We start from the raw sequence: 15335 nt of genomic DNA on the forward strand, positions 1-15335 counted from the left end.
TACCTAGTCGCTGAAGAGGAACGTCACCCGGTCGGCATGGTTACCCTCGCCCCTATTCACTACTCCAGGAAAGGGTGGAGTGTCTAGCACAGGACTGCGCATAGACGTTACCAGCAGCCATTGGGAGTCAGTTAGTAATGGTCGTGAGGCGAAGGCCGAGATGAAAGACGGCTGAGGGGGCTGCAGACGAAATCAACCAACCAAAATCAGATGAAGAAGAAGCAATGCAAGCTGATGGACAGCCAGGCAAACAAGTAGACACAGCTTTCCCGCTGGAAGTCTGCTTCGCTTGTCTTGTACCGCAGGAATTTATATAGAGCCTAAGCTAACATGGTAGAATATGGATATCATTCACCAAGCTCATTTAGGAGAAGTATTATCTATGGTACCGTTGTACCAATTTAAGAAATCCATAATACCTATATACGCGGTAGCTACCAAAGCAACAATAGCATCACGTCAGTCAACGGTTTGATTGAAAGGAAAATAGCAGAACGAGTAACTAGCAAAGGTTTTCGGGCAGAACTGAAGGTCTCTGTCGATCTCGGACACAAACCAAAGAAGGAAAGATCAACTATTTACGAAAAGATAGTAGCTCAAAAGGAAAAAAACAAATACAGACAAAACGCTTGTTGCGAGTGGGAATAAGCTAGGTATTATCATACGACGCGTGACAATTGAGGTTTGAATTGGAGTGTAAACGCTGGGAGTCAGTTGTATGATGGAATACCTAATGGCGATAACGGACGTAAAACCCGAAATGTTTTTGTTACATATTATCATTTAGAGAAACAGTCACCGCGACAACGAGAAAAGTAATAGCAACTGCTGTATCAAAATAACAGTCTTTTCCAAAGGAATTTTTATCTAATCTTGTGCGGCCGCCGTATAGTATTCAATATTGTTAGCGACATGAGATGTTTGTAACCGATGTTGAGTAAGCTTCTCTAATTATTACCGTAAACGGAGCTCTGTTGATACCGTTTTTCGAGTTTCGAGCAAAAGGACCAGTTTTCACGTGAATTTTAAGCAGCGCCAATGCAAATAATTTATCGATAATTTTTAAATAGAACAATTGCTAAAATACTAATCATGCAGAGGATCAGCGCCAAGTAATTATTTGTCGTAAAAAATAAAAACAATTTTCACCCACTAACACATATATGTTGGAACGAACATAAGATTATAGTTTTAGAAAAAAATAGGTCTACAGGCTAATCAAAGTCGAAACATTCTTATATGTAAATAATGAGCATTAGAATAACGTTTTACAATGCACTGCCATTCATTATTGTATAAACACCTGCAAATGTTGCAGTGTTTTCCGTCATTATTGAGCTCTTTACGTAAATATCGTATATATATATGTATATATATATATATATATACATATACATATATATATATATGCATATACATATATATATGTAAGGTGTATACATGTACATGCGAAACACACACCGACATGTTACGGTAACACGTTCTAACATCAATATTAGCTGAAGTCGATTTGTGACCCCAATGATCACCGAGCTTCATTTGTCGACTCTTCCGTTCCGCATTGAGGAACCGTTAAGAACTTTTCTTGCCAGCAAGTGTTCTCTACTGGTTTTTTTTTCAGTGCCAAGTACTAGCTCTCGTGTTCTCCATAATGGCTGGAAGCATCGGCTTTGCATAGGCAAATGGATACTTGAATCGTTGTTTAGCACTGAGAGAGCAGAACGCGCTCGGTACGATCAGACTACTGAGTTCGGGTCACCGCCACCCTCCGGGCAAGCGATTTGCAAAATCCGGCTTTAATCCTACGGGCCCTATCTACAATAAGTGGTAAATACCACCAAAAACAAAAATAAAATGTTCTTATCTCAAATGTTTATCGAGAATTCTGATACTTCAAGACATAGAGTGCCTCCTGTCGATAGATATCTCCCGTAGAGCATTCAAGTGGAACGACGACACTTTAAGGGGTAAGTGTAAACTGAAACTGATTCATGTCCCATTAGCAATCTTCCAAGCAATTTTCAAGGGGTAAAAAATTATCGGATTCTTCATAAAATTGTATGACTTGATAAAGGTCGTATTAAATTTTCCTGAGTGTTGAATCATCATATCTGTTATTCTATAGAAAGTATTCATTCATACTTGTAGAACAGTTAACTCAGCCCACCGTGTCTTGGGACTTGATCTGCTATCTCCGACAAAAGTGTTACCTACCTGCCCAATGTTGAGCAACGTCGTTTCGTCAGGAAACCATATCCCGTATTGACCAAAAATAATAAAACCGTTACAAGAGTGGGTGCCCAAAGCGCGCTATGTCAGTTCGAAGTTAATGGATCAGATTTTGCCGCGTAAAATATGAATACAAAGCAGGCTAGTCTCTCATGCCTTCGAGGCGACAATTCAATCGATGACTCTTCATTGTTTAATAAATGTGTGCTGCTATATGATCAACACATAGTCGCCATAGTAGATCATGCTCTAAAGATGGCTCTAAAGATTGTTTACTTGCAACGTTAGTGAGTACAATCTCATCGAGCATGGATCACTACCTCATGGTTACGGAGCTATATATTGAGCTGCCGTAATCCAGCGGCAGGCACTGTGCCGACGGCTCGAGTATGAACTACGCCCTTTCTAGTAACCCAAAGATCTCAATAGTCCGAGGAACTCCAGATAACTCAATACCTTCATACTAAAGAAATCTTGACGCAGAAGAAGCACACAGTCACTAATCGCCCGTATAATATGGTCAATGAGAAGGGATAGATAATAAAAGTTGGGTTTCAACATCTCACAGGCTCAAGTCTACCATTACGCGAGTATTCGATCTCCTCCGTACAAGCCGCAGTTATTATTATATTACTTTGCTAAAAACACTAAAACATGACGGTTTTGAAGTTGCTTTCACTTCATGAGAAAACTGTTCAAAATGAAAGAAAAACACTGGTTTTTCTCCCATATTTACGGTATACCTACAAAAAAGGAATACTGCAGAATTTTCTTTTATTTATTAGAAGAACAAAAAAACTTCAGGAATTTATAGCAGCGTCCAAGATATAAAAGATTCCAAAGCCATGGAAGCACTTTTAAGCAGCTAATGGGCTTCGTATGAGTACGACCTAGGCGATCGCGTGTACCGCTAGGGGCGAGACCGCCTGTGATCACATCTCATATGTATGATCGTATATGAGCACATATGGTAGCTCACCGTGCTTAGGCCTGTTCTTATAAAATGCGGCCAGGTAATGTACTACCCTGGTTCGCTACGTGCCCTTGACTGAATCTGTCGAACCTCTTACGGAGTTTAGAAGGTTTTTGTTGCTTCTGGATATCTAAACCCCAGTAGACGAGCAAACGAAGAAATAGTCTGATTGCCTCACTGCTGGAAACTCTTCCCGGATCAACCCAAGATTCCAACATTATGACTGTTACTGTTCTTTTGGAACCGGTCTGAGTGTCGTCTGTGTGCTTGCGTGGATAAGCCTCATCTGATCACAAGCTGAAGTGCGGTTTGAAAGCTAAATAGCTACAAGGCCGAGCGGACGCACCTCTCAACTTTTCTAGAAAGATCCCAGAGCCGGAAATTGTGAGCCACTCTAGATTCAGGGTCAGTGAGGGAAAAATGTTCTTACCTGAAATGTAGCGCCATTGTATTCAAGCGATCCTGTGAAGTAGATACAGACAACTACGCCGGCCGAAAAGAAACACACAGTTTTTGGTTACGGATATTACTTTTAGAAGACATTGATTTTTTCCTTTATTTACTATGATGCTATTATTTACTTTTGCTGTTATTATTCGTCTCCATTCATTTTCCCCTAGCCTGGAATACGTGCATAGAATAACATAGCCACAAACAGCATCCTTTCCAGTTTACTCGTTGACTAGTATACAAAATCCATCAATATTATCCTCATCAATCATGTATCCGTTCTATATCTATTGCACGAAACTGAAATGAAAGTATTTAGCAAAATATAACCGGTCCGATCCTATCGATTGATGTGTGTGTATCTATATATATTAGTCAACGATGGTGGAAGCCAGAGGGGTTTTTGCCACCGTTTTAATACATGTATAATATAGACAAAAAGTACTTGCAATCCAATCATGTTGAACTTCGCCTTTTCTTATGATTGCATCATTGTTACTCACTATCAACCAGATTGTTTTGTTCCCGGCGGGAATGAAAAATACGTATTCGAACTTACCAAATGTGTGCTTTCTATACATTCGGAACCAAGCGTTACACGTATGTCTAATAGACGAATCCTTCTTTGTCGGTAGATCACTGATATACTTTCTACATGTTATAGAAATACAGGTTGATTACAATACTGTTTGGTAAAGGCTTGGTAGAGCTGTTACTATCTAGATTAAAAACGTCAAGTTAATAGTTTCTAGTGATTCTTTTATGATAACATAATAAGTTAGCTTTTACGTTACGAATTACGATAATTAAAAGAAAAACGCATTCATATTCCCCGTTGTTCCTTAGTAATGTAAAACCTATGATGTTACTTAGAACGATACAAGGAGCGTTCAGCCGTGTGTTCCTCATAAAACTTAGCCCTGTTACACATTTGTTTTCAACTTAACACATCGTTCGCAAGTTACAAAGACAAAAAAAAGATCATCACGTAGTTAAAATAAATACAATTTTCACCTAATTACATATATTAATGTAGCACTCTACGATAGACTGACTAAAGCTAATAACACAGAACAATGAATGTGTGCTGAACTTTCCGACTCTCAGACTATAAAATATCATGTTCATGTTGAAATCACAATTTAACGTTCCATATATATATATATATAGAACTGTGGGGTATGCTCGTAAACAGGTCATCGACGCCACCGATTCGATGGTGCAGTGGACGAAATGTGCCATACGCACAGAAATGTCCCATGTTCTTCTAATTGACTGCCTGGCCTTAATGTAAAGTTTATACAGTTTCATTTCGTTGCTTCCATTACATAGCCAAGCATATTTTAGCCTTATATAATTAAAGATATACGTATAAATTATCGTGATGAGGATGCAACATAAACGGATTTACGGTAGTTTCAATTCATACTTTAGTGGGATTTACTGTACACTTATGCTGTGAAAATTACTAACAACGACTTATTTACTCTCGCATCAAACACACTCATAGTTCATATGTGAATTAGAAACGTGTATCATGGTGCTAAAATGCCCAATGGGTCAATATCGTTACTGGGTCGGCAGGTTATTCAGTCTCGTCGGGTACTGAGAATTAATCGTTTGAAGTCCAAAACCAGTGATCCCTATAACTTATGCGGCGCATTTTTTAAAAAGATTCCCACCTAATTTCCTGCTTCTCATGCAGCTCTGATCAACGGGTGTGTTTGAATCGTCTTCATTACTATCGCAAGCCAGGATCTATGGGCAAGTTCATCGATACGTATTTTGAGCCATGAGTGGTTCAGGGATGCTAGTTTTATTTTGTTCCAGGTATACATCTGAAAGACAACGATTCTTCGTTTGGTAGTAGGTTCTATATCTTCTACTTCTACAGTCAGTTTATTCTGTCGATCCAGGAAGGTTTTATCCCATCCAGAAGATCTAGTAGCATTGTAATATTTGTTAAATCATTTGTTCATGCACTTTCTTCCACTGGTTTAAATGAAACAATTATATCTTAAACGCTTCATAATATTTTCAGCCTCGAAAGAAGGCTCCATCGAAAAATGACGAGACCATAGTGGAATATCTAAATAAAGCACACACAAAAAAGCTAAACAGATAATCTACCTAGCTCAGCTGGGTATGCATGTATATATTATCATATCTAACGCTTCACCATTTTCGATTTCACTAGCTAATGCTGAATCCCGTCGCGAGTTACTGACATCAGTTTTCGTTTATTCTCAAGTCCTAACAGTCTTAAGTAGAAACTACGATCGTCAAGCTTCAGTCACCAGCAGCCTCTTCATCTTCTAAAGTCTAAAGTCCACTAGACCCGTACTCCATTCAAATAAATTATGCATATCTCCGATTTTAGCTCTCACGTCATCACATTCGCTGTTCCGTCTGTAAGTTGGCTTTGACAAACCAATCTATTTTCACCTGCCTGGTCAAGCGTTCCCCAATAGTTGTTCCGTTCAAAACAATCGAAAGTTATAACTCTGTAGTCAGTCCGTCCTGCTGTTGCTGCACTTGGGCTTGTTGTTTGAGTTGCTGCTGCTGTGGCTGCTGATGCTGTGGTGACCTTTGCCGTGGCTGTTGGTGCTGTGGTGACCTTTGCTGTGGCTGCTGGTGCTGTGGTGACCTTTGCTGTGGCTGCTGATGCTGTGGTGACCTTTGCTGTGGCTGTTGATGCGGTGTTGACCTTTGCTGTGGCTGCTGATTCTGTGATGATTTTTGCTGTGGCTGCTGGTAGTGTTGATGACTGGATGGCCGTCCCCTGCTGCCAGCTGCTGTGGTGGACACGGAAGAAATGCTTGTTGTAGAGGGACCTGTGGGATTCGCGGTCAGGGCCTGGACGCGATTGGCATTGCAATCACGGCACAGAACATGACCATCGAGAGGGTAACAGGGATGATCTTGCCCGAGAAGTAGTCCGCAGTCTTCGCAGCGGTAGCAGGCGACATGAAATGATCTGTCGAGAGCAACAATGCGTACGGTTTCTCCTTTGCCCTGTGGCATGATAGGCTCCTTACAAACGCAGCACCTAGAATCGGGGGTGAAAAATGCGGGAATCGGATATGAGAGAAATAGACCTCATTAATGCTACAGGAAACCTATATATATAGATATATACGTTAAATGACGCAGGCACAATAAGTGAAACTGAATTACCATTTTTTTGGACCGTTAATGACGCCTAGCGCGAAATAAAATTAATCAATGATATGAGTAAAGAGGGCAAAAGCACATTTCACCTATAATCCACCGAGCATTCTTAAGAGCACTGATTTCCGCAGTGTAATTAGTACTTGTAGATAAGTCAATGAGAGTTACAATGGACAAACGTGATACTACAGCATAGAATAGGACAATACAACTGACCTGGGCGCGAACTTTTTGTGGAAGTCTGGAATGCAGTAGATATTGTTCGCGGCATCAACCGTAAACGGGACTCCGTCAAGCCCCCTGCCACAGACGAGGCACGAAAAGCATGCAGGGTGAAACGGCCTACCAGTGGCTCGTAAAATGCGCTCTAAAATAGGCTTCTGGCAGGCTGTACATTTCTCTAAAGTATCCTACACCGGATAAATTAAAAAAAAAAAAAAACGAACATTCTGGTTAGTAACTGAAATAATTGTGACTTTTTCGACAAATTATAATACATAAAATGCACTTAAGCGCTAGACTACGTACTCTTCAATCATGTAACGTGAATAAATCACTTACATATCGATATGGACCGCTTAAGCGTGATCATAGCGATGTGGGATTGTATAGCCTCGATTAAATTATTAAAAAAAGAAGATGTACTCAGTGAGACGAAGTGTGAAGGAGTGATACGTTACACTCATTTACTATTTGTGAGATATTCACCGTGTTCCTTTATTGATCTTAAAAAGTGGACGTTGCTTCAAATTCTCATACACGTTATCATTATCGATACCTTTTAGTATTTAGGAGACGTCATTTATGGGTCGCTAAGCCACTCAAATTCCCTCCAACGGAGCCAATATTGTCGGTATTTGTTTAGCAGAAGGTTGGTGCTTACCAAATAATCTTCTTCGCAGTAGGGTTGTCCCTGCACGGCAAAGAATGCTTTTCCCTGCAGTTCCCTTTTGCATACATGGCACTTGAAACAGCTGATATGATAAACCTGGCACGAATTAAATGGATATCGATGTAAGATGATAATTAAAGACATATAAGCTGGACATATATGCATTAGTAATATTAATTTATATACCTTCTCACCGAACATAGAAATTGTCTATTGGTTAATAAACTTATGCTTACTTTGATAGTAAGACATCGGTGTCAAAGTTAATGACACTTTTGAAAGAAAAAGTACTTGTTGCCCGGCGTCTCGCGCGAGCTTTGTTTCGGACCAAATTTAATTTGCATAGATAATTCTTTCTTCCGTAAGGTACAAGTTGTATTTCGGTGATTATGAATCGTTCATATTCTCTACTGTTTCTGAGGGGCGACGTATCCTGCAATAGCCGAACGGTTCCTATGAGTTCCATATGAGAACCAAACGGCATTTTCGATAAACGAACACTGAACTTATTTTTGCGGACCAGCCGTAAATTCAGTGTGATAACTTCAAGTAACTAAGATGACAGTCGTTCAAACACTAGGGTTCACCACTGTGTAACTCTAACCGTTTGTTTAATGGGCACTCGGGATGGTTTTCCGTATGTCTAAACCAGAATGTACCTATACTATATTTGCTGTTTCCAAGAATGTCGCTAGCTATAACTGCACGAATATCACTTATTTCAGGCTACAGATTGCAAATACTTCCAGACTGCTAATACCGCCTAGCTTTAAACCAGTACGTACCTTATCCATGGCACTGCATCCCGAGCCGTCATTAAGGACCTCATGTTGACATTCCACGCACGATCCGATGGCAAAAGGCTCTTCGGCCACACTACCGCAGTCTTCCTCTACAAGGCCCATAAGCATACTTGTAAAAGCTATCAAAAAGATGTCAACGCTAAGTACTAATCTGACCAAGTACCGTATTCATAAGACAGGAAACAAGGTTGATGATTGATGTTGACGTGAACATTCAGTCCTGTCTTTTGGTAAAGAAAAAACTAAGAATGGAATATAACGGATTTTATTAGAATTCCAGCTATTATAGAAGTTACTACAAACGATTTTATTATAATAAGCAACGCAACGAGAGACCATAATCTACGATTTTTTGAGGGCAAATATTCCTCTATCAGGAGCTTACCAAAGTAGTCGCTGAAGGCAGACCCCCGTAATGTTGACTGGCTCGAATACTGAGAGCTTGCGCTGCTTCCAGAGTAACCTCCAAATCCGTAACCTAGCATTCCTGGCAGCCCATGCGAACCAGAGTAGGTGCTTTGCTGGCTGGGTGCACGCGGTCGGAGCGGCTCGTAAATACTGCTTGTATCACTCTAATTGAAGAGTAAAATTACAATGAAAGCTAAAAAGTTTATAATTCATATGGTCCCAAAGTCAATAAAAGCTCTGTAAGGTAAAACTCAGGGTATTAGACATCTCCAGTAGCAAATCACTTCTTAGTAACCACCACAGAATTTGGTATCCCGATCTGAGGTGTTGAAGCCGTTTTTGAGTCGATGCGACATTTGCAAATAACTATGTAAATCTTGAACCCATTATTATTATTATTAGTATGGTGAAGGGAGCAAAAGCGGTTCAAGTTTGGGTTCTCTCTGCTCGGTTAGCGAGCTTGTTTTCTCGCTTTGAGGCAGTGAACAAGTCTATTTTCGTACCCTTGCATCGTAGTCGGGTTGAGATGGCGCTGGCGGAGGGGGCGGTGTGGCTCGGATAACCGACCCAGGGTGACGGTAAATTCGTCCATTAGAATAAAGTGACATATGATCTTCCACTGGAATCGGCGGCACGGGCTGTAACAGTGTATTAAGCTAATACATATATTATTTGTGTACGCAAATTTATGTATTTCCAATGGGATTTTAGGTTCGATAAGGCAGAAGTACCCGCGATAGCTTTAGATAGAAGTGAGCGTTTTCAGCTAGAACTAGTTTCGTCAATTTTACATAAGTATTTTCGTGCTTTGTCCGGCCCTTTACCTTGTACAAATGTGATGATGTGGTCGCATGAGGATGCGATGGGACGCCTCGATAGCTCCCTGGTGAACGGCCTTGTACAAGGCGATCTGACGCGTTCAGGTTACGATTTGCGAACTCTTCATCCTCAAGAAGCGCGCGAGGTGATGGCGCAGTTGAAAGTCGCTCCAACTCCTCGAGAGTTCGCTCTAAAAGATCGTCCGTATAGGCCATCTATAAAAAAAAAAAAACGTAGGACTCGTTAGGATCAAGCTCACCTATGCGCTATTAAATATGCTTCTGTCATCGAGACTAAGTAGTTCAAAGAAAAAACATTATATTAATTAAGGGCTCCAAACTTGACTATGGGGACATAACCACTCGGGATAGTCTATAACAGTGTTGCCATACGTCAAGCTAAGGAGTCTTTAGATAAAACGCGACCCATATCATTCTACGACGACGCTATATGGCAAGCTTGGCTCTGATACTATTACGACATTTGATGTCAAATTTAATAAGCACCGAGCATGCGCTAAACGAGTGTTCTTAGATAATCAATAAGGTGATATGGGTGGTCTCGTTGATGGTAGCGGCGGTAGCGAGGCCGGCGTCATTGACTAGTTTTGGGTAGCAAAGCAAAAAGCAAAATCTTACGAACGAAAAAAAGTATCCTCACAGCAAGAAACATATCAATAACGCCTGAGGAATGAATACGCGCTGATAAATTGTGCGTCTGGCGTAGGCATCTTAAATTCCCATGGTAATGTCCAAAGGACCTCTAGAGGCGAAGCTTGCGGTGTACAAGGCCAAGCAAAATGTTTACCCAATAAATGCACTACGCTTCGGTCCGTTTTAGAATAACTTATAGACACAGGTGCACAAATTTGCCGTCGACCCTGGGATGGCATTGAACCTATGCGCAAGCTACGCCCACTGACAACTGTGTCGTCTTTGTTTGGAAAGGTCTACGTCGAAAAAACCTTTTAGCGTCATTACGTTCTCATAAAAAGTAAAATATATTGGCCTCCAGCGGAATATATATGAAAGTATCACTATATTACTGCATATATACCTGACTAGCTTGTTAATAAATTGATGCTCCATATTAGCCATATAAAGCACAAAATGTTAACATGGCTTTTCTTACTTACATGAATTATACATTTTTTTGCTAAAATATAACGAATACAACAGATATACACTTATACCTGAATCGACTCTCTGGCTACCAATGAAGCTGCAGGATGATATGCATATTTCGCAGACATCTTCCCTATAAGATGATTGTATTCTTCAGATCAGCATCGGTGGTACAAGCCAAAGCTATACGCATATTGTTCTTTAAGAACATAACTAGTTATTTCCGTTTTTACATTAATTTATGTATTTCGTCATATTATAGCATGCGCACGCTTGAGTGTAATACTTACCTGTAAAACAACTTTAAATTAACTTAAATGTTCCATCCAGATTTTTTTCACAACAAATGTGTTGCTCTGGCTTCATGCAGTGTATATCAAAACTTCACTTTACTCTATAAATTGTCTGATAATCTTTCGTTTCGACTAAACGGATATGCAGGTCTACAAAAGTTTATCTAGCCTACTTAGGTGTGTGAAAATCAGTTACAGCGGCAAGATTTGACGTATGGAATTTTACTTCTATGTGGAATAAAATGGCCTAGGAAGTAATATCAAATAGATCAACTAACACACGTATAAAAACAGTTACACGTAGACGCTCCCAAGGAGAATAGCCGCTTAAAGATGGCAGACGGAAGATATTCTCGTTTGTGGCTAATATGAAGTATGCCAAGCGAATACGGCTGCTAAAATGACGCTCATATTTAACCAAAAAATCCACCAATCTGTCTTCGATCGACAGTACTTCGATCAATGGCGCAGATTAATCCTTGTGACAGGTGTAAAGATGCTTTTTTTTTTCAAACAACTATAGAAAATGGAGCCCTTCACAGGAGACGACCATCATACAATTCAATAGTTTTAAAGTGTTATATGAACGGTCCTGTTTTTAAACAAATTCCTAATCACTATGGACTGCTATCAGATAGAGAATCCGTGTCAGCCGGCCATTTTCAAGTACCAGTTGTTGGGGTGTTTGACAGGCAGCGTGATAAAATACATTCGCTTTTACTGTAGTTGGTTTGTTCTATAGATTTGTTGTTTACTATGGTTGAAGAGCACTGATGCTAATATAAGTTTTCCAGTGGATAAGGAACTGTATGATATTGAGGGCCATTGTTGTAAAATCCAAGATTGGATCTACTACTTGACTATGAACGTTTCGTCAGCTTGAGCTTCATAAATACGTCACGAAGTCTACACCAACAATCTATCACTGCCAGTGAGTTCTGCGATCCTCAATGGCAATAAATATGGTTAATGTCCAGTCACAAGCGTTTATTTTGTATAGTGTCAATAAGCGAACAATACAACGATGTACGTGTCACCAATATCAGCCGGGAAATTCATACATCCCACACTTAAATAGCTCATAGATTTGTGGTAATTCTCACCGCGGCAAACTTGTCATCTGACTGTTCCCTCAATAGCTCACGTCTCAATATAAATACAAAGGATCCGGCCAGTTAGTTAGAGTGTTACGTTTTCCACAGCTCTTTGCCAAATACTCTCAGAAAGCCATAAACACTGCCCATTATGATAACAAGTATAATCCATATTGTAGCAAAGGGTGACTGTCAGTAAGCTACACCCATCTCCCTGATAGCACGGTAAGTAGCTTATTGATTTTAAGCACACGTGGTAGTCGAGGTAAACGCGTTTCATTTAGCACTACGAACTAGCTGTACGCTAAAAAGCCCAACGGCAATGCAAATATCTAACCAGTTACATATAATAAGCGTACGAGGATAATTAAGGATCTTTTCTGACTTACGCACCTAAACAAAATACACATCAGTCACCTAAAACAGATTATCGTATAGCTAAATGCCAGTATCGGAACCTGCTGGTAACTAAACTGAGAAGAGAGTTCTCCTAGTCTGCTACAGATTACAAACTAAAAGGAAATCTCACGTTTACGCCAGTTCGTTTCCATCGATGCGCCATTGTCGTCGTGAGTAGTTTAAACTTGCTAGCAAGACGAGGCCTATGATAGGACTTGAACACGGCCAAGTTCAGCTGTGCACACCTGATGTACAGAGTCTTGCAGCCTCCTCGTTCGAAGCAGCTACACTGACAGCTGAGACAAAAAGCTCAAAGAAATCCTGCAAAACTTTTCGTTCTCATCCGCCTCACTTTTGGAAGAGCTGTCAAACATACAGGTTTGATTTGAAAAACACCATTGCTTGAGAAGTACCGGAGATAATTCTATGTAATTTACTTGGAGCGCACTAAGCGTCAAATCACGTTGGCTAAACGGATAAACACAGATTGTTATGTTCGCGAAATAAAGGCGAAACTTATGTTTTTTTCACAGTTTCATATTCTCCGATCCTTGTTCCGCTACATACAATCCTATCCTTGGTCGTTTCCTCAAACCACTTTGTACCGGTCACGCAGGCGCGCTTCTATTTATTTTACAACAACCAAAAACAGCTATTCTTTACTCATCATTCAGCTGTCCATGACTTCAGTCGTATATTACACAATGCAAGCATGACACCACTCATAGTAACATACAATTAACTCGTCACACTATACGGGTCACATGGTAACCCCTTTTTCCGTCCCTTTTTTCACAGTCGCCCAGCCACTACCACAGACATGGACTACTTTTATTATAGTCAAATGGTTACAGTCGCTCACTAATCACCATCATTGAAAATTTCACTGTTTCTCTCTAAACCAAAAAAAAAAACTAATCGTCGCGCAGTACAGAGTATCAAAGCTAGGACGCTCTCTTGCTCCGTGAGCTGCCCTGTAGACCATCCTAGCAAATGCGCTACATTGCGACAATGGCGCGAACTGATCGCTCATAGTCACGCGTCGAAACAACGATCCAGCGACTGCCGCAGCCGACGCAAGCAGATAGACCGTACGCAAGAACGGCTTTGTCCGCCTGCGGGCTCAACGTGCCAACTCAACTGACATTGTCAAGGGCTGTTACCAATAACAGCATAGCCACTCCTTCTCCTTTGCTAAAAGGGTGTAGACTGACGACTAGTTCTAGCAGAAGTTTTAGTATGAAGCGATCGGAGTGTCGCTGCTAGTGCCAGGATTACGAACAGCGAAATGGTAGATAGATGTTTAGCTACTATGCTGGAAGCTGTAGCTGGAATTACTGTTGTCAGCCAGATGTTGTCTGGATCAGGATGACGCTCATGATGTGGACTACGGTGACCATTTTGACGACGGTGATTAGTACGGCGCTGGTCTTCCTCGGCGTGTCTACTTTTTCCTTCATGCTCCTTTTATCGTTGAGGTTCCGCCTCGTACTATAGTATCGTAGAGGTAACAATCAACAAGCAAAGCAGGCGAACTGACACCGGTGATCGTACGCTATTGGATTCTCGAGCCAGATGTATTAGAGTTTGTACTTGTTCTAGCTACTACTGGCGTCGCTCTCGGTCGTTGGCGTCGCTTCTTGGAACGTCGATTAGACAAATGGCACGTTACGCTACGTCGTTATCGCTATCACCTAGAGAAGAGAATGGTTTCCCTGAGAACTATGATATTTTTGTACTATATCGCGTAAGCAGACATTCACTGATGACACTTTCAACGATTGTCGGCTCGTAGACTCGCACGTAGACACGCAGCAAAAATACCCAAACACGTCGAAGCAGAGAGGCTTTCTAGCGAGAGCGGTTTAGTTCCTCTGGCGACTAACTACGTTAGACGAAATCAGAGCTTCTGGCCGAACCGGCCTAGTAGCTAGTACCCGATCAAAAGGCCAAATCAAGCCCAGGATCCGATCAGAAAGTCTACAGGTCACTTAGCAACAACATCAAAGACTAATCGTCTTCACGGCATCTGCTAGCTTCTGCACGCTGTTAATCAATATCGTAAGCTGTCTATGAGACCCTGTGACAGACAACGAACGAAGCGACACTCTCCCAAAAAAATATCACCTGTTCAAACACTTATTCATGTACAATATATAAACGTGTACGATTAAAAACACGCGCGTCCGAGCACCCATCCTATCAACGGTACGGGAGCCTGCCGGCCCACCCTCTTTCCACATTCCGACGAAGACGAAAGCAACAACAACAGCAGCCGCAGCGGCATTTACCAATAGTGCTACTGTTCTACCACCAACGCGAGGTGGTGGCAGCAGCGATGGCCGCTGGCAAATCGGAAGAGAAGCTTCAGGGAAATGCCAAAGCGGTAAAGTTTGACGGTGGTCTGACTCTGTCGAACGTCGACGACCGGCAATGAAAACGAAAACCTTCTATCGGCTTTGCATTGATTTCGCACACTTTAACTCAATATCTCCTTTGAGACGCGGAGGTAGGGAACGAAAGCGGGGTAGGATGGATCAAGTTAGGAAGGAATCCATTAACGGCGCTGTCTGACACCAAAGAGCGCGCAGCCAATTGGCTCTACGATGCAATATGTTGTGATGGGAAGGGACCGCCAAAGCGTACCGGTCGATAAACATAACTCTATGCTTTTGAATCG

At 41.2% G+C, this 15335-nt stretch overlaps 1 protein-coding gene across 1 annotated transcript; it reads right to left on the reverse strand.

Annotated features, from left to right (window-relative positions):
• Window positions 1-4394: 4394 nt before the first annotated feature.
• Zyx (lipoma-preferred partner zyxin) lies at window positions 4395-15335 on the reverse strand. The gene is made up of 8 exons (XM_022838427.2): window positions 12786-15335; window positions 9751-9960; window positions 9430-9564; window positions 8904-9090; window positions 8501-8607; window positions 7707-7811; window positions 7040-7233; window positions 4395-6701 (listed from the first exon to the last, which is right to left on the reverse strand). The coding sequence occupies exons 1-8, from the start codon at window positions 12816-12818 to the stop codon at window positions 6149-6151; spliced, it is 1524 nt and encodes a 507-aa protein (XP_022694162.1). The 5' UTR covers window positions 12819-15335; the 3' UTR covers window positions 4395-6148.

The sequence above is a fragment of the Varroa jacobsoni genome, unplaced genomic scaffold (assembly GCF_002532875.2).
Source record: "Varroa jacobsoni isolate VJ856 unplaced genomic scaffold, vjacob_1.0 scaffold_762, whole genome shotgun sequence".
In the NCBI taxonomy this organism is placed as follows: Eukaryota; Metazoa; Arthropoda; class Arachnida; order Mesostigmata; family Varroidae; genus Varroa; species Varroa jacobsoni.

Coding starts and splice junctions, on each gene's coding strand:
- Zyx (XM_022838427.2), bottom strand. CDS start 12,818: ATGGCGCATCGATGGAAACGAACTGGCGTAAAC. Junction 7,234..7,706: donor ACTGCGAAGAAGATTATTTG/GTAAGCACCAAC, acceptor TATCCGGTGTAG/GATACTTTAGAGAAATGTAC. Junction 6,702..7,039: donor CACAAAAAGTTCGCGCCCAG/GTCAGTTGTATT, acceptor CCCCGATTCTAG/GTGCTGCGTTTGTAAGGAGC.